General features: G+C 35.3%; 1 protein-coding gene across 4 annotated transcripts; it reads right to left on the minus strand.

Moving 5' to 3' along the window:
• Window positions 1-6,336: 6,336 nt before the first annotated feature.
• On the minus strand, window positions 6,337-19,520 carry LOC126603154 (probable ubiquitin-like-specific protease 2B). Of its 4 annotated transcripts, XM_050269906.1 has the most exons (17): window positions 19,181-19,519; window positions 17,573-17,907; window positions 17,381-17,468; window positions 17,224-17,273; window positions 16,548-16,742; window positions 16,385-16,460; window positions 15,605-15,710; window positions 14,272-14,331; window positions 13,549-13,680; window positions 12,061-12,261; window positions 11,915-11,970; window positions 11,743-11,836; window positions 11,004-11,094; window positions 10,091-10,210; window positions 8,803-9,228; window positions 7,210-8,079; window positions 6,337-7,164 (listed from the first exon to the last, which is right to left on the minus strand). In XM_050269906.1, the coding sequence occupies exons 1-17, from the start codon at window positions 19,320-19,322 to the stop codon at window positions 6,853-6,855; spliced, it is 3,354 nt and encodes a 1,117-aa protein (XP_050125863.1). In that variant the 5' UTR covers window positions 19,323-19,519; the 3' UTR covers window positions 6,337-6,852. The 4 variants fall into 4 exon arrangements, with proteins under 4 accessions (XP_050125863.1, XP_050125864.1, XP_050125860.1 ...); XM_050269907.1 differs by having other exon boundaries at window positions 6,337-8,079; window positions 17,573-17,793; window positions 19,181-19,520; XM_050269903.1 differs by having other exon boundaries at window positions 6,337-8,079.
• Window positions 19,521-19,891: the final 371 nt, after the last annotated feature.

Raw genomic sequence — 19,891 nt, forward strand, 5'->3', positions numbered from 1 at the left:
TATATATATTTATATGTAGATGAAATTGTAGCAATGGTCCTTCAACTTTAATCCAATTGAAGCAATGATTCCTCAACTTTATTTTCATGACCATTAGTCTCTCAACTCGTCAAAATATGCAGCTATGGTCCTTTTCGTTAACACTGTCAATAAATCCGTTAAATACAATCACGTGCGTGGCACATGAAACTGATTGTAGGGGTAATTAAGGAAACATTGTTTCCCGTGGGTTGAAGTCGATACAAGGGGATGGGAAACCAAGCAAGACTAGATTTACATGGATTTGTGGATCAAAGTTCTAGGACACAAGCTTCTGCAAAGATGGAAAGACGATGGAGGCTTTGAAATAGACGATATTGGTGCTTGTTTTTTTTATGTTCATGGACCAAGAAGGCCTCGATTAGTTGATGTTACCATATGTCTTCTCCTTATCGGCAGTGGCTTCCAAATCGTCCATTTTGCTCTTAAGGTTAAGTGAATTGCCTGCTCCTCCATGCCTTCTCCTCTATACCAGTCTATACCAGTGAAGCAAAGCTCTCCATACCACATCGTCATACCTGCTTCGAATTCACCGATATTTTGCACCAAACTGGTTAGTTTCTGCTGTTATCTTCCTTCACTAAAGGCTGATTATTGCAATACATGGTGGGAATTTGAGGAATGTGAGGATGGACATGGAGGAAGTTTTAATTGGGGATGGGAGGAAGTTTCAATTGGGGATGGGTTCGGCGTTCGATAGAATTCAACCCACAAGAAATATTATTGTTTTCCTAATTGCCCCTACAATCAGTCTAATGTGCGACGCACTTGAATGAATTTAACGGAACTATTGACGGTGTTAACGAAAATGACCATAACTGCACATTTTGACGAATTTGGACCAATGGTCAAGAAAATAAAGTTGAAGGACCTAAAATTAAAGTTGAGGGATCATTGCTACAATTTTCTCTTATATGTATGTATGTATATGTTTATGTTCCTTTCAAATTGTGCACTGGGAAAAAAAAAATCATTTTATGTTGTAGGAGAATTAAATCCTAAGAAATCCATGAAAAAAATAATTCATAGAAATCTACAAATAGAAATCCACATAAATATGCCAAAATCATATCAGATTGTAGAGTCTATTAAAATCATTTAAAATCTCACTTAAAAAAGTTAGTTAAAATTCTTTAAAATTCAAATTGACTACACTCCCCCAGTTTACAAAACTAAACCTAAATCAACAACTTTCACTTCCTCCCTCATATTTTTTTTTCATACAATTAAACCTCTGTGGATTTGATATAGAGTCAAAAGAGGTTTTTGGGTTTTTTACCCAAAGATGAGACTAAAGACTCAAAAGACTTGATGATATTTTGCACAAATCAGTGCAGGCCTTTGTACGCAAGGTTTATTCCTCATTTTAGATTTTAATTATTTTTTAGTTTTTATTTTTTATGTTTTTTTTAATGTTAATTAAAATCCACGTAAGCATCTATATCACTTAATGATTAAATGAAGACCTTGGACACTATGTAATCTAACGGCTAAAAAAAAAAGTTAAAATGTTTATCAAAACTTTGTTCCTTAATCCTATCCCATAATATATGTAGTTTCTTCGTCCAAATCTCTATGTAATGTTCTTTACTTTAAACTTTTATAAACTAATTTGAACTCAAATATTTGGCCAAAATACTTGAGTATTCATTTTAACATCCTCCCACTTGAGCATAAGCTGAAAGTGTTGCACAAATTTTTGAAATCGTTATATGAAAGCAATCACTAAGTCTCAAAAAAAACAAATCTAAGATATACAAAAAATAATGAAAACAAGTGTATTTTTCTTTTTAAATATAAAAAGTTTATCAATAAATAACAATGGCTCCTCACATGCTCTTGCTTAGCTAATATTTTTGTTTTTTTTTGTTAATTACAGTAACCCCAAGCTTGAGTGACATTACAAACTGATCTCATCCAATAAACATTGCAATTTCATACACAAAGTCAAATTCAATGCAATGTCAGATTTTTGTTCATCAATTCGTTAAATGATGACTTGACAAGCCTTAAATCCACATTTATGCTCATGTATATGTCTTCTTTTTTTTAAATAATAATGAAAATAAAAGGACTACAATAAATGTAAAGTAACAATTCTCAAAGGGTTAAGAATCATTTTTAAGAGAGCAAACTAGGTAGACCAAAATTTGCAGACCAAATGATGTATCACTAATAAGAAATAAACGCATAAATCAACACTTAAATAATAATCCAATCATCAACTTGCTTGTCATATTTAGTTTACAAATTAGTCTCCCAACATTATCCTTTTTTAAAATTCCACATAAGAAAGAAAAAAAAGAAATTAGAAGGTTGTCGTTTTTCTTATTTAATTAGGAATGTGATTCTGTAAATCCTAGTAGGTTATGTATAGGAATTCTATGAGATCTAAAAGATCATAAGGCATGAGGAGTATTAATACAAAATTCTACAAGCCTTTCTTTTCTCTCATTTTTTTCTCTGTCGATTTCCCTTTCCTCTTTCTCCCAAAAATAGCCTATAACATGTTTTCAACATGCTCTTAATGCCATACTCTAAAGAGAGTTTGTCCATCTTCAATTAGAGGAGTATTATGTTTCAATCATTCTTACTATGATTAACTTTTTATTTTATTAAATTGATCTACTTGTTATTACTTTAAGTACTCCTTGTTTCAATGTTTATGTTGGACGTGATGCAACTCAATGAAGAAGGAGCTCTGGAGTTGTAGGTGATTTTTCTACAAATCCTTTCACAATCTTCATCATCAATCAAGTACCTTTTAAAACATGGTTTTAATTTCAATGTTCTAATTAGCCTTTATTACATGAAACATTCACCATGATGCATTAACCATAATATTACGCTTTTCGAATTATAGATTCGGCTTATATTATTTTTTGCAATTATGTTATATTATAAGTATGGTGATTGAAATATCTGTGAATAAGAGAAGAATTGAAAATGACAATCCCAAGAGAACTTGGAGCTCCTCAACCAGATTATGGTAAGTTTAGACCTTAAACTATGCTTGTGGATTGTGATTTGGTTGGGGTCGTGGGTTTTAGGGATTATTGTATGTTTGGAGTTTATATGTATGAGTATTTTATTGTGCAATATGCTGTTTGAGAGTGCTTTTCAGGTTGTATTTGGGATCTCAGGATATAAAAGAAACTTGTGGTCTCTGTGTGCTTGTCCGTGTGCATTTGTTTGACTGTTTGTTGGGTTAAAGGGGTTTAGCGAGGTTAGTGAGGTAGGGTTCTATGTGTGGCTGTATGTAGCTTTTTGGAAGGTATATTTTCATTGTGAAGTAGAGACAAAGCAACACCCTTAAAAAACAGAGCTACCACACTACAAAGAGCAATTATAATAATCACATGTGGATTAAACTATAACTAAGCCTGATTAAATTATGTTGCATTGGGGGTTTATGCTAGTCTTGTATATATGTTAGTGAAATTGTTTGGGTTAATATTTGAACATTAGGCTGCCAATGTGAGGAAGCCCAGAGATGGCAATTAAAAGAAGACGTGCCCGAAGCTTGGCACCTGGCCTAGAGATAAATTGGCGCCTCCCCATTAATGCATAGATCATGTGTCTATGATTTAAATGTCAAGTGATGAAGACCAACTCACAATCAGCTAAAAAACACTTTTTAGTGGCAATACAAGTAAAAATATGATGAGTCACTACCCTCAAAATGCTTTCGGGCAAGAGCAAGGTCACAGCAGTCGGGCTAATTGGTCTATAAAAGGAGGAAGAGGCCCTAGAGATAAGGACATTCAACCAATCAAACAAACAAACATACAAACTCTGCTCTCAAGCCAGATTTGCACCCAAAAGCTATATCAGCCCAGATCTCAGATCTTTTTTTAGCAACAAGCTATCTCTTGTTTTTTTTAGTTACAAGCTATCTCTTGTTTAGATCTCCTTAGAAAGCCTATCTTTCCCTAGTTTAAAAGCTCTGCTACCTCCCTTAGTGGCGTAGTATCGATTCCCACGTGTAAACCTATTTACCATCCATCCCTTTCCAGCATACAAACCTCTGTAAACTCAAAGAGAAGTGGCTACAAAAGGTTCAACCTTGACAAACAAAGTGAAATCTTGCCCGACTTCCTTGTGTTTGTACTTACATTTGTTGATCTATTACGTAATGCATTCTCCAGTATGTATTCAAGTCATATTCACCTGTTTTCCTACTTTAAAAGTCTCATTTGCATCTAGATCTGGTTAGTTTAATGGATATGTTATCATTAAAATCAATCAAGAACCAAGCAAACGGCTAAATGGCTTAATGGTGATATGGACTCCCTTCAAGACTATGAACTAAAAGTCCTTTGTCACAATGCAAGAAAAAGAACTTAATGTGGACTTAACCCATCCACGACAATCCTTTAATAACAAGAAGTCCGAGTAACTTGGGGCGCAAGTAATCGACTAAAATACACTTGTTCTACATCGACTATACTGAGATAGCAGTGGCACGCCTAGCACTTACTTAGTTTTGATTGCGAGCTTCAAGGCCTACACCTAAGGCCCAACAAATGCACCTTTCAGAACTAACTTTATCCTCTTCTTGTAGCAAAGCAACAAGCAGGAGCCCGACTACACGTCCAAAGTGCCAATCCCTTGGGGAGCTGTGCTGAGTTGCCGAGGATCCTTCCCCATGGAAATCTTTGCATACCAATAGAAATCACACTAATCCATCTCTAATTTCTAATTTTCTATGCTACATTTTTAATTCCTATGTTGCATTTGATTGTGTGCTTTTGTAGATGATGTTGATATCTTCACTTTTAAGGTAGTGCATGGTGATGAACTAAGACAATTTGATAAAGATGGTCTCAAGTGGGAATATAGAGGTGGTGCATACAAATGGTTTGACTTTTGGTTGGACTGTCAACAGGCGTCTATTATTGAATTCAATTCACCCGACCCGATAGTACCCATTTTTGGAACGTCCATGAACGTCCATGAACGTACGAGAGGAAGATGAACATGCTCCAAGTAGGCTTTTTTCTACTTCTTATATCTTATAGTTATAATAGCTCCGTGGATCCGCCATTCGAGCGATGGTAAGGTCTATGTTATAGAGTATATAACTTCAATCATAAGGATCAATTTCTAATCGCATAGCTTCATAATAATCTTGTAAAGCTTCTGCATAATTTCCTTCGGATTGAGCTGACATCTGTTACGGTCGTTATTCGATTAAATAAATCTATGTTTCAAATAATAAAGTCAGGTAAAGCTAACATAGGTGTAGTAGTCTCCCGCTTCACTTCGTTCAGCACCTCAAAAGCCAGGACCTCCCCTACAGTATCGTTACAGCAGTAAAGTTTAACCACCAAGTTCAAGATGGATTGGTGTGGGTCCTCTACGCCTAGTCGGCTCAAAGAGTCTATGTTCTATACTAAAAGACTACTTCGTGGAATTACATCGATCTTTGATTTGAAGAATAAGGCCTACGAGCTCTCTGTTGATGTTGTGTGAGTTTCTACAGGACCTAAATTATCAACCATTGGGGTGAGAAGCATATTTTATTTGGTCAAGAAGTACGAATACGAAGGCAACTTCAGGTCAAGAGAAACTTTAACTTTGAGCAGCCATGAGGTAGATCGGCCGCTACTCCTCCGATACAAAAATAATTATGCATCATTCTCATGCCGGTGGCAGCTTCGAATAGATCAGCTAGGCGGTACTCTGCCTTGTATTGACGTTGCTTGGAATAGGGAAGAAGGAAGGGCTTACACCAACCACGATGGGATTGGAAAAGGTCGGGCAACAGGTGTCGTTAACCAAACTTCCATCTGGAATTTGATTAGAGGCGGTAGTTTACCCTATGGCGGATGTCAACGGTTCGAGTCCGCTTATCTCCAACTCACAAATTTAACCGATACAAAGATATATGATAGCACATGTCAATGCTAGAATAAAGAAGTGAGAGAAAGTGGATTATGCCCTTTTCATGTGGTAAACTTCAAGACAAAAAATTGGTTGAGTTATTAGACGATGCAGTAGTGTTACAAGCTGTATATTCCCTTCCACCTACAAGTCGTATAATTATATTGGCAAGTGTTATTGACACTCCAAAAATCTCATTTTATACTCCTCACAAGTGTATTTTTCTTTCTAAATATAGAAAGTTTGGAGTGTAAAATAAGAAATTTAGAGTGCTAATAACAATTGCCATTATATTATAATTTACTATTTTACTAAACTCATCATCAAGTTCAGAGGTTGGAATTGGATACTTTTTTGAGTTATGAGGTAGTGTATTTTGAGGTTGTGAGATCGTAAATTAAAATTATGAGATTAACAATTTGAAGTTGAATTTTCTTATAAATTGACAGGTTTAAAAACTATAGCATTTACAAACCATACCCCAACATTGGTTCTAAGCTGTTGCGGTTCAATTGTGGTTTGGAATTTAGGCAAAACCGCAGCGTGCGGCTTAGTACGCAATTTACATCCAAAACCAAACTAATCCAACCCACGCCTAGCCCTAGTTCAAGCGGAGCTAGAGAAAAAGAGGGAAGAGAATCCTACTCCTATAGAGTATGCACACAACCTCAAAAATCCAAGTAGGCCATGACTTCTCCATGTTTTTTTCTTACCCTTCGCTTCAGCATTCAGCAAGATTTTATCAAATCTCTTTTTTTGGGAGGAATTAAATTCACTAACATTTTAGATTATGCATCCTAGTATCTAACTATTCTTCTCTAAATACATCCCACATACCTCATGTGGCCAGATCAATCAAGTCAAACGCCTAGTGAAATGCCAAAAAGAGCATTGGTGGCCTCACAACTTTCAATCTTCAACAAGGCTTCATGTAACACATTTATCCCCTTCAACTGGAGGTGTAAGCCGCAGCCTTTTTGCAGCACGTTGCTCTAGCGATTCGGGCATCAGAACATCATCAGGCGGCGGACTATCAGCCATTTGAACATCATCACATGAGACAGTCCTGTTGTCTACCATATCGGAGTCTTGATCCATTTGTATGTCAGGATTTTCTTGGCACGAGGGAATTGGAGCTGCTTCCTGCACCATATCATGGTCTTGAGAAGCACCATTTTTGTTGCCATCCTGCACCTTATCATGGTTTTGAGAGCCTCCAGTTTCGTCAACATCCTGCACCTTTTCATGGTCTTGAGAGCCTCCATTTTCGTCACCATCCTGCACCTTATCATGGTCTTGAGAGCCTCCATTTTCGTCACCATCCTGCACCTTATCATGGCCTTGAGAGCCTCCATTTTCATTGACATCCTGCACCAGATCATGGTCTTGAGAACCTCCATTTTCGTAGCCATCATGCTCCTTATCATGGTCTCGAGAACCTCCATTTTCTTTGCCATCCTGCTCCTTATCATGGTCATGAGAGCCTCTACTTTTGCTGCCATCCTGCACCTTATCATGGTCTTGAGAAGCTTCATTTACATTGCCATCATGCACCTTATCATGGTCTTGAAAACCCATATTTTCATCGGCATCCTGCACTACATCATGGTCTTGAGAACCTCCACTTTTTCCATCAATCTTACCATGGTCTTCAGAACCTCCATTTTTGTTGCCATCATGCCCCTTATCATGTTCTTGACAGCTTTCGTTGCCATCAGGGCCTTGAGAATCTCCACTTTCATTCCCGTCATACACCTTATCATGATCTTGAGAACCTTCCAATTCTATAATGGAAGCGCCCTGCATCTTGCCCGGAGCAGAAACAAGGAAATCTGTTAAACGTGTGACGTTTTCCACTGATTGAGAATGGTTTACATCCATTTTTTCTTTCTGGCTCAGACCCAAACCTTCCCCAACTGGATAATCCTCAATGACCTCTATATCTTCAGCGTGGTCAGAGACACACATAGATAGTTTAGGGGATGAATCGGTGTTTTCATTTTCCGTTTGTGCCAAGTCAAAGGAAGTCTCAACGCCATAAGCTCTTGATGTATACGGAATGTCACAAGTTTGAGATGTAATTCCAGTTATTTGCTGAAAACCAGTCTCTCCTGTAGGCAAAAAAGCAAACTGCTCTCCAGTTTTGGTGTCTTCCTGTTATGAAACAAATGGTTAAGTGCAAGTATTGCAGTCTCTTAAATGAAATCATGTAAAACAGGTATCCCTTTATAATATGTTTTTCTTTTGTCCTATACAGTTCTTTGCCCATAACAGAACCCAAAAAAAAGTGTACCGGCCTGTATCACAGGTCTACATAAATCAAGGATTTCTGAATAATGACAGAAATGATTCTCAAAGCATTTATTGGTTAAAAGAAAATTAAAATAATAGATATATGGAGCATTGATCCTTGAATTGAAAATATGTGAGTAATGGTTTTTGAACTTGTCACAACTTGGACAAATGATCCTTTTGGGTAACTCCATTAGAACTTCCATCCCTTAACTCCTTATAAAATGTTTTACCCAAAAGGACCATTGCTACACGTTGTAACATGTTTCGGGACCAATACTAACAGGTTTTTAGTTTGGGGACCAAGGCTCCAATTGGGTGTCAGACTAATACTCCAATTTCTCATAAAAAAAAAAGGAAGATCATTTTAAAGTAATTTTTAAGCAAGAGATAAAAAGAAAACCTATAACATGGCCCTTCCAATACCTCTCTCTCCCAAACACACACATGCACTAAAAAGCAACACCCAAAAGAACTTCAAAACAGCCTCAAAAGTCAACACTAGTCATGCTCATGCTTTTCAATCCCAACTATCTCATAGTAAAACATATACTGTTCCAAACAGAACAAGATGAGTAATGTTACCTCCAACAGTGGTACAGCTCCATTAAGACGGCAAAAAGATGACTTTTGGTCAAATGATTGATATTCTCCAAATAGTGAATTTGGGGTGGCTCCTGGCTCAAAAAGTTCCTGGATAACAAAGCCTGCATCTTTAACGCACTCAGAACTCCTTAGAGAAGTTGAGGATAACAGAGTAATTTCAATCCCCTGGCCTGCTTGAGAACTTGACATATTTTCTTGACAAGCTATAGCAGGACCACATCTTCCTGAAAAAGATTGCACACCAGTTTCATGCTTGTTACATTCTGGAAACTTAGCCTGGTCTTCATCACTGGAAGCCGCTGAAGAGACTCCCCGACAACGATCTTCAAGGAGCTCAAAAATTAACCTTTGAATAAGAGTACGCTTCAGAGATGCCTCGGACGGAAGAAACCAATTTGCATTAAGCTGGCAACAGAAATTGTGATTATATATAACAAAAACTTGAAACATAAAGCATGCAATTAAATTACAGGAGGATCATATTTAAAAGGCAACAAGAAATAATGGGAAAAGGGTACATGAGTTTTAAGCACAGAAACCCCATTTAAAGTTCCAACATTTGCATGTAATATCTGTTTCGGTCCCAATTCATTATTAGGCAACAGAACCCAAAAGACTTTCTATTTGAGAAAAAGAAAATCCTACAATCTTCGGACGTGATGCATGCTAGAATCTGTAAAGCAACATACTAACACAGATATGTATGCAGAAGCATTCAAACACTTGGCATTAAGGACTTTCAAGAATTCAAATATACACCAAGTAATTGTTGATATGTTTGACTTTTCATCCACCAATTAATAGGAATACATGCAAATGAAGGCTTAAAGTATGCTATCTTAGTTGGGTTTTCATCCAGCAGTTAATAGAAAGTAAGTGCTCTCAGTCATTTGTCTTTTAAACCATGAGATTTGCATCCAATGGCTTTGAATGTGCTTTGTTTCCTCTTAAATTGCTTAGTGATTGGACACTCCTCCATATGTATGCAACAAATTAATAATACAAACGAACAAGAGAACAATATTTGATTTTCCCCTCAGAATGGCTTCCAACAAGCATTCACAAGCATCACCCTAATTTGTAAAAAAAAACAACGTACGTACACAACCCGGTGGTGGGCGGAACAATTTTAAATATTAAACATTAGGGTTGAATATCAGATATATAAAATTCACATGCCACATCAAGAATTTCAACAAAGTAAACGGTAAAATTTAAAAGACTTGGTTAAATTAAGCAAAAACAAAAGACAAAGTAGACCACTTACAAAGTTGGAAAACTTGGTTATTTTGAAAGGGCTGAAATGAACAGGAGCATCTGCCAAAAAGAGCTCCAAATAGTGGAGTAAAAACAGGCCACAATCGAATGAATTTTCCTGTTGCGGTAGCTAATAAGAACATGAACCAGTGTCAGAAGCTAAGAGTAACATCAGGAAAAACTATTCAAAACTTCTTTATCTAAAACCACACCTAAAAATGAGGAAGCAAATGATAAAACTTTAAAGTGACAAAAATTATCTCACGAACAAAGAGAGCATATATCTATTGCAGCAACACAAAGACAGAATGATCACAAATGAAGATGCACACGTGCATCTTAGCAATTCCATACATCTGATATTTATTTATAAAAAATTAGACCAAAAGGAGAAGAACATTTTAGTAGGTTTTATTGTTAAAAAAATTATCAATTTACCATACTGTATCTAGAACCTAACCTATAATGGTTTAGTGCATATATTTAATACCAGGCAATCAAAATAATTCGGCCCCATAAAAATAAAAGACAATCTTAATATCCACAAATTTCTTTATATATGTTTCTTTGAAAAAAAAAAAGGTGGTTTCAAGATAGTAATGCCCTTCACTTAGAAAACAACCTACATGGAACGACTACACCGCCACTTGCCATCCCGTGCCAATGAAACAAGGACATTGGACAAAAAACTTACACAAGTAGTAGCACTTTTTAATAAGACAAGAACGGTAGCATTTATATATGATAAATCAAATTATCTCTACTTCAGTGTCCTATGAAATCATTCTTCCATGTGGCCTACTAAACCACAAGGGTAGTAAGCATACACAACAATATGATCATAAAACTCAAATATACCCAACTAATTCAGGTTCTTTATTGTTTTCCCTCTCTAAAACTGTTTCACTAGACTGGAGCAATACCTCAAGTGGGACAAACCGCAGGTTGTGAAACTTTGATGAGATTTCTTCAGATGTCTCCTTTTTCCTTTCTTTCCACTCTTCCCACAGATAACTATCATTTCAAGATCAAATTTTGAAGTCACAATTTAGAAACACACAAAATCAAACCATCAAACAGAAACACACAAAATCCAATATTATCCCATTAAAAAACTAGACAACCCATATCTACTGACTTGACAATTGTCCATCCTCCCAAAAAAATAACAAACTTCAACCTAACTTAACGCTTGTATTATTGATCCCATGGTTATCTATATCACAATAACCACACTATTTCTAATGTCATTAAGTTTTCATATAATTAATAACAAGAGTCAAGAGATTATGTGGTTAGAATAGTATTAAAAGGATATTGTGCGTGTCCAAGGTCAAACATTTCAATTGATTTAAAATTGTCATTATTCTACCAATCAAAGGGAAGTTACAAGTGAAATGACACTCTTTCTTATAGTTAATATTTTGTCCAAAGTAGATCCTGTCACATAAATTTCATATTTTGTTCTTTTTCCTCCTTTGGTATATTGGAAGCATCTAACCCAAATTCTCCAATATCTCACCCACTTTTACAGCTTCAACCAAAATCCCAACTGGCTATTCACTTCTTAAAAGTCAAACTTTGCATGAGAATACATGAATAGTTAGAGAAATCCGAAAAGGAAGAACTTCAATAAAATTAACTTTAATAGCAAATAGATACCTTTGAATTAGATTTTTCAGACCCGTATGACTTCCTTTGATAGAATCCATGTGTAAAATACAAGGTACTTTAAGTAAATTTCCTGAGTCTCCACCTGAACATAGCAAAAGTACATAAATGACAGGACGAATAATAGTTGAGATGCGCATTGCACAATCAAAGAAAAAGTTACCATTATGTTTAGGCACTTCACCAAGATGGCATATGACTATTAGGCTCCAGTGTAGACTGACATTAAAAAGCACAAAAGCCACGTATCAGCACTCCAGAAAATTGAGCATATTACAAAAGTCAAAAAGTTCGGTCAAAGGGTCATACTTGAAGTTTATAGGAATGAAGATGTAATCCTTTTCAAATAAATCCACTTTCCTCGTCCATTTACGAACTCGTTCAAAAGCAGCTCTGCCATCAGAAACACTGGATGGATCTTTGTCCAGGTCAGCCAGCTTCCGAAAGAAAAAACTATTGAAAAAGTGGTACCTAAGCCGTTTCTCAGGTTGAATCTGATTCTTCAGATACCTGTCAATAGAGTACATTTTAGCAGGTGAATTATGAAACAAATTCAAAACCTACAATCACATTATAATTCTAATTGCTAATAAAGGCAATAGCAATTAGCATTAGCTTTGTCGGGCCTTAGCATTGTCTTTTGGTAATAGCAATTATAATTTATTACATTTTCAAATGCTGTTTCAAACTTCAAAGTATTAGTATTTCAATGAACTTAAATCATTACATTATGGACTCTAATTATCTTGTCTTTAAATTCATTAACGGTTCATAAAATGCAGAAACATCAAAATTAAGAGTTTCTCAACGCTTTCATCTACGATTCCCATGACCTATATACCAATTTACCTGAAATATATTATTTATTTATATAGTCAGGCAAAAAACGTATAGCAATTTAAAAGTTCCTATAAAGCAAACCCAAGGGTTTTGTTGAGGATGGCGAGGATATTGATGGTAGAGAAGATTGATCCAGTGTGGGACTAACCAGATGAAAGAATTACAAAGTAAAGATAAATTTCTGAAAGTAAGGACTCGTTTGATACCCATGTCGTTTTCTAGTTTTAGGATTCATATTTTCTTCATAGAGGAAGAAATCTATATGGAGGAATAAGGAATGAAGAAGGGTGGAGGAAGGGAGGAGAGAGAAATGAAGATCAAAGTAGCAATAATTATAAAAGAAAACATACTACAATCGTTTTCAGTTTTTTGTTTTTGATTTTCACTGTGTACTTTGTTCCACTTTTTTCCGACCATCCTTCCTCTACCCTTGCTCATCCCATTTTTCATTGTCTTTCACCTATATTCCTAACAAAAAAGTGAAAACTAAGTTGCTCAACCTGAAAATAAAACGGTTATCAAACTGGCCAAGTTGCTTAACTTGCTTTATTTGCTGACCCCTAACAACGAAATGATTATTAGTATGTGATTATAGGCATTTGTTTATATTAAGGTATGCAAGAGTCACTTGAACACAAATAAATACTAAATTAGCTTTATTTATTAGTAAAATCATGAATTTAATAGTAGTTATATTTTCCTTTTGAATGATTAAGAACTATGCAATTAAAAAATATATATAGCTATACAAAACCATTTACCTTAACAAACACACAAAGTTCTCATATCTCATGTGTGAGAATTTTGACATTAAACTCTTATTAATAAAACTAACAAAACCAAGTCCCAGAAATAGATGTCGTCCATAATGGAACTAAATATTCAGAACCCCAAACATGCAAGTTTTTAATATCAAGAATATAAATTATGCATGTGACCGTATCCACGCAAGCTTACTTGATATAGAAGTCAATAATTGTATCATTAATAAATGTCTCTGGCTGTAAGAGATCAACATCTCTCTTGCTGATGGAAACAGCATCTGAGTCCCCTTTTGGATATACAACATCTTCAAAAGGCTCATCAAAACTGTATAACATTTGAAATATGTTTAGAATACATTAGAAAACAACACCAAGAAAGAAATAGGAACTGAACTGTAAAAACCAAATCAATTCTACCATTTGGTATATTACTAAGCAACATAAACGCAAACAGTTTCCACCAGAGTCCAACTCCATAAATACTTATAGTTCCACAGGTGGTAACAAGAAAAGGGACCACATAAAGTGATTTTCAGTCTCTTTAAATTGATCCTTCATCTGTTTGTTGTATGAGGCAAAACTGAATGATGGTATAGCTAATGATGGATTTTGGGCCACGGATATGAGCTAAAGTTAAAACAGCATACATCCACATTACGTGATACCGAGAAACAAAGAGTTCAATACTTTATCCAATACTCACCATATAAGTGAGAAAAGAAAAGAAAAAGAAAGACTAGAAAGCATAAGAACGGTAAACAATTAAAGAACTCAAAAGGACAAAACAAAGAATCTGAAAACAAAGAAAGGAAAAGGAGGGTTAAGGAAACATCATTTAACTAGTAATTATACAGAAAGCAATCTAGTTTGTATATCCATAGTTACATAGAAAGGAACTAGGATCATTTTAACTCACTTCGGAAAATGATGCCTCTGTCCAAGTGAATCCTCCTCATCTGTTTCCGTGTGCATGCTACTTGTATCAAAATGGGAAAAAAAGATGAATTTAAGATTGTGCAGTATTACTGAAGTAAAATAAACTAATTTAATACATAATACACAGAAGAACTAGTACATATTTTACAATTGTGGCAAATAATTCACCAAGGAAAAAATACAATCTGAATCCAGACAATTTACCTTGCATTTCTAAGCTAGATATATGTGGACAGAGAGAGAGAATATGCACAAACAAAAATTTCACCACAAATGTACTGTTGAACCATTCTAATTTGCAAACCACTAACAAGACACGCAACACTTATCACCACAGAAGTACACCATCCTTTTGAAGAGGAAAAACAACTGGACACTATGCCCAGCCCACAGCAGTACAGCAGCATGGTTGAACAGATACCGTATAAATTAAATGCATACAAACTCAGCACTAATGTAATAAAACATAGTTATAAACCAAGAGCCTTAAGATTTAATGTTTACTGAGTTTCTTTCAGCATAAATTCTTATAATAAAACCACAAGCTAGATGGTTCACTTCACACTATTACTTAGAAGTTCTAAATTCAAGAGTGGACATCAGATGGCTCTCACAGCAATCCATTTTGCTACTGAACTATGTATCCCCTTAAATCTTCCATTGTAATCCCCAAAATTGCCATTTAGTTCATTTCATCTTAACACTAACCCTTTGAAAACACAAAAAAGAAATTTATGATCTTGATGAGATTGAATTTCATTGTACTGACAAAGCGTAAATCTTAAATCATATTACATTGACCATATCTTGGATATTGTTTTAGAAAAGCTGTCTCCAATTTAAGTATGTTGGTGGCTATACTTTTGTCAATGTTGGTACAAACTGAGAGTAAAGAGAAATATGGAACTTTAAATCTAGTTAAGACTATAAAAAGCATATTGAACGTATTAAGGTACAGTAATCAAACATCTGTGCGGAACTGAAAGCCTGAAACTAAGACGACTAAACACATAATATCCTCGTCTATCTCAAGTAAAAATCAGCACAATATCCTGTTCCTTTTACAAAATTATCAAATATTGCCTTTCTATACAAAAGAGAAAAAGGAAACATGTTACCAAAAAGAAACATGCTGTCATTTCCACAGTTCAATTCAAATACAATTAGTCTTAACCGTGTAAGTAGAAGAAAAAAGAAACGGTATTATCAGAGTATACGCCATCAAATTACGTAGCTACTTGGCATAAAGATTAGACCATCAAGAAATATGAATTATATTATTGTATTAGCCAATGCAACATAAACAAACTTACTCATGCAAAACCCATGAATTGATATATTTCGCATTCAAAGACATTATCCTTTCCTGTTGCTTGATCCAGTTGGGTTCAACAATTGCAATCTTCAACTCTTCAATGCCTAGGAGAAGTTTTGATAGCAGATAATGTCAAAAAAAAGAGAGAAGCCACACTCAGCTTAAGAGTTTCAAGTCCCATAAAGAAAATAAAACTATTAAGACACAACACTAACGAGTTTGGACAGAATTTAAACCACACTGTTCAAAAACAAGACTAAAAATCAAGAACTTTATTTTCTTTTCTGAATTACAAAGAAGCACATTTTCCCATATGACACATACTACTTGCTAAAAGTAATCTGAAGTACTTGAAGGTGCATCATTAATACTTGGATTACAAAGTACTAGTTCATCTTACTTATAACACTTAAGTCACAAATATTTTTAAAGTCACATATAGTATGATTACATAGTGTCCTCGCCATAAGACTATATAATGTATACACAACATGTAACCCTAAACCCTCTCTATCAGTGTCCTCACTTCATAGCTTAAACATCATCGAATGAGATCTGAGAGCTTGTATAGAACCAGAGTGAAAATTGACCAAACTTTTTCAGAAGGATCACATTAGTTTCAACAAGTGAACAGCAAGTTAAATAATCTACACGTAAAAAATCTGGTAGAATTTCATGAAAGAGAAGTCCCCCAAAAATACACTTGCAGCACTAATCCCACTAAATGAATGCAAAAACCAACAAAGAGAAAAAAGCTTGTTCGTAAAAGTGCACTGACCAGAAGTATTGGGTGCACTATCATCTTCAGTGGCATCCTTTGCTACAACACGAAGTTTTATCATGACAAATTCAACCTGAATGTAGTACAATAAACTGTACATATTCAATACAAAGTATAAATAGTAAATGGTGACATCCAATAGGAGAGTTTCAGGACTCACTTTTTGAAACCACTGACACTCTACATCAATGAGATCGTCAACTTCCCATTCAGAACTAAAGGTTCCAGGGCATTCAGATGTTGAACCACTGACTTTGAAGCAACTGGGAGAAAAGGTCAACCGAGGTTCTGTACAATAACTATCCCGATATATAACATAATCAGGATAAAGAACAACCGTCATATTTGTATTATCCTGCAAATTATGCAACAGTATAAAAGTCACAACTAAGAAAACCTTCTAATAGTGGATAAACAAAGTATTAAAAAATCTGCACCAAAAATAAAATTGGTATAGAACACTTATTTAGAAGGCAAGTAACATTGTGCACATGAAGAAGATATTTTTTTTCTTCTTTATTTTGTTGCATACACTTATTCAAAGCATAGATAGTGTCACCGAAACATGTTTTGATGGTGCATACTTCAGTCTTACTTCTGTGTTACCTCACAAAATTATTCTTTGTATTTGTGACATGAAAATAAAAAGTACCCATTACACTATTTAGAAAATCACACAGACAACCCCACTTTCTTTCTTGACAATTATTTTGTTTAAACATCAACAAAAATAAAATACTTCTTTATTTTTCTGTTTTTACAACCCCAAATATGTAGTTTATGTAAGAAGCAATCTCACATGTATTGGACCGCTAATAAAAGAGAAAAGAGATTACCATTTCCAAATCACCAGAGCAATGATATGATTTATAAGAACCCAAAGAATCTGAAAGTGAACAACAAATGATGGTAAGAACACCTTGGTGCATGACAGAAATACCCAAGGAAGGCACAAACTAAGGATTAGCAATCCTCCAATTAACAAGGAAATACCGTCATCCTCTTCAATTTCAGAAGCAGGACTTGATGGAGAGTCACTTGTGCTTTCATCAGCATCTAAAATCATATCAGTTGGCTCATTCTGAGAAAAAAAAGAACACAACAACAAAATTTAGAAAGCATAATTTTGATTGTTAATCTCTCCTTTAAGGATATACTTCAGCAGATAAATGACAGTTGACATACACTGGACAGAGACACTGCAAGGGCAAAGTGTAACTGGCTTTCCCAAGACGATGATGACGTAGCATTTGAACCTCTTCTCTCTGGCTCAGAAACAAAACTTCTGGATCCATGACTATCTAATTTGGAATCAGATTGTTGTTCATGACTCAAACATTTGAATTGTGGTGCAGCATCCAATTCCATATACTCTTTCTTGGTAGCCAGGCTCTCTTCAATTGTTCCTATGGGGGAATGTGAAATAGCATTATCACAACAATGATCACGGTCAACTGAATCAACATTTACGCAAGGGATGCTGCTGATATCTTTTGTTTGAAGTTTGGCTCCCTGGGCAACTAGAAAAATATTTAGATGAATTAGCATAGTTTATACAAAGACACTGATGATATAGATCAACCATCTTTAGTTTTCAGCTGACAGAGAAAAAGAAAAATAAACGCTGACAACCACTTTGTTCGTTAAAGGGTGCTTTAGGGAGATACAAATGTGCAGTACAATCCAACTGATGACCAGTTGCAGACATTTTGTTCAAAAGGGGTTCATAGTCCCGTATTTTCTAAATACTCTTCCAATCTCAAACTGGGATTCCCCAGTTGAGATTGAGGGGGAGTGTTGACAGATGTCAGAAGATTAGTGGCTTGATTATTACATCAAGCAAAACTGGAAGAATCAACACATAAATCAGCATTTACAAAAAGGTGAGAAACCGTTGTAAACAAGGGACTGGAATGCAGATTTGACATACAGACAGACCTGACAACAATGTTACTTATTTACCACATTATGCAAATACACAACTGTAAGTAGCCTACTGCATGCAAACTGATTACTAAGCTAGTTTGGGGTTGCTGTGCTGTGAAATAGAACGCTGTTTTCAGAAGCAGGGGTAGAGCTGCTTCTGCTTTCTGCTGTTTTGGACCCATGATTTTGACAAAAAGCACTCTTTTTTCATTTACCAAACACAATTTTAGCCCCAGCTTTTTTAAAAAGCTGCTTTTAAAATAATTTCAGCAATGCCAAGCCAGCCCTAACTGTCAAACGTTACCATATATGATACTAGGATTATAGGGAGATCCATCTGTAATTACCTAGTTCTTTCAAACATATATCCAACTTCGCCAAACAATCTCCACCCCTTTCTACGATATGATCAACCTTAACTTACAGATTAAACAATGCGGTAACTCAGAAATCAACCACCATATTATCAAAATTTTCAACATTCATATGAAGATGATTTTAAGTATGAGATAGTAAATTGTATACATATCCCAACATTTTAGCACAAATAAACCTGTGAGAATAATTAACCAGAAACTCAAAAAAAAACTTCTTAATCCTACAAAACTATTAGCTTATCGACAAAGATCGAATCCAAACAGGCCAAATTTCCATCGTGGCTCAAACCTTACTAAGTAACAATTTCCAAACGATGAATTATCATAGCAGCAAGTTCCAAAGTTGTAATTCGAAGCATTAACATAAAAATTCCGACAAAATTATTGAACTTTCATTCATTTCACACCAGATTATTTTCCCACGGATTCTCGGGAACCAGACACAGAAATGTAGCTTACTAATTTCAGACATTACAGAAAGCAAACGTACCATTCTGGAGAAAATCGCACTTGAAAATCCGATTGGTATCGAGGCTAGGGTTTTTGAACTTCCCCAAATACTTCCCCTGGACCGATTCCGAGTGCTCGTCCTCCTCGCTGAAGTCGAAGACTTCGAGGCCGCTAGTCTTCATCGCGAAGGTAACGGGTTTGGAGTGGAAACTCGGGCGAGTCAAATTGACTCAGCGAGTGAGCATAGACGGGGTTGTGAAGCTGGGTCAAATCGGAGAGAGAAAGCAGAGTGTGTGAGAGCCGAAGACGAGGGGAGGGGGTTTTTTTCCACGATGAAGCGTGTTGCTTTAAATTTGTAGTTCACCCAATCAGGGACAATTTCCTTCTCTTTTCCTTTTTCTTTTTTGATTTTCGGGTTTGCTCAAGATTTTTTTATGAAAATCATTTCTTATCAATAAAGAATAAGAAAGTCAATAAATACTTAATTATTAAATTAATCATTACCAACATCATTTAATTTGTAAAATTTATTTTAAAATTTTAGTTTCCTATCATTACCCAAAGTTAAAATAAATGAATATTTTTTACTCATCACTATCTACTATGTTAAATGAGTTTAATTTTTGAGATTTATACAGTGGATAGACATAAATCCCAAAAATAATTTATTCCATTTTGGTTGCATGCACTTTTAATTAAGTAGTTTGGTAGGCGATTGTGAACATTGGTGGTATGAACATAAGCTTAACGT

This window comes from Malus sylvestris, chromosome 15, assembly GCF_916048215.2.
Source record: "Malus sylvestris chromosome 15, drMalSylv7.2, whole genome shotgun sequence".
Taxonomy (NCBI): domain Eukaryota; kingdom Viridiplantae; phylum Streptophyta; class Magnoliopsida; order Rosales; family Rosaceae; genus Malus; species Malus sylvestris.

Bases quoted from the DNA above. Each gene is read 5' to 3' on its own strand.
- LOC126603154 (XM_050269903.1), bottom strand. From the start codon at position 19,322: ATGAAGACTAGCGGCCTCGAAGTCTTCGACTTCAGCGAGGAGGACGAG. The intron at 10,211-11,003 runs GTATTGCTCCAG...TGTTCTTATTAG, and splicing joins TGCGGTTTGTCCCACTTGAG to CTACCGCAACAGGAAAATTC. The intron at 8,080-8,802 runs GTAACATTACTC...GTTTCATAACAG, and splicing joins GAGCTGTACCACTGTTGGAG to GAAGACACCAAAACTGGAGA.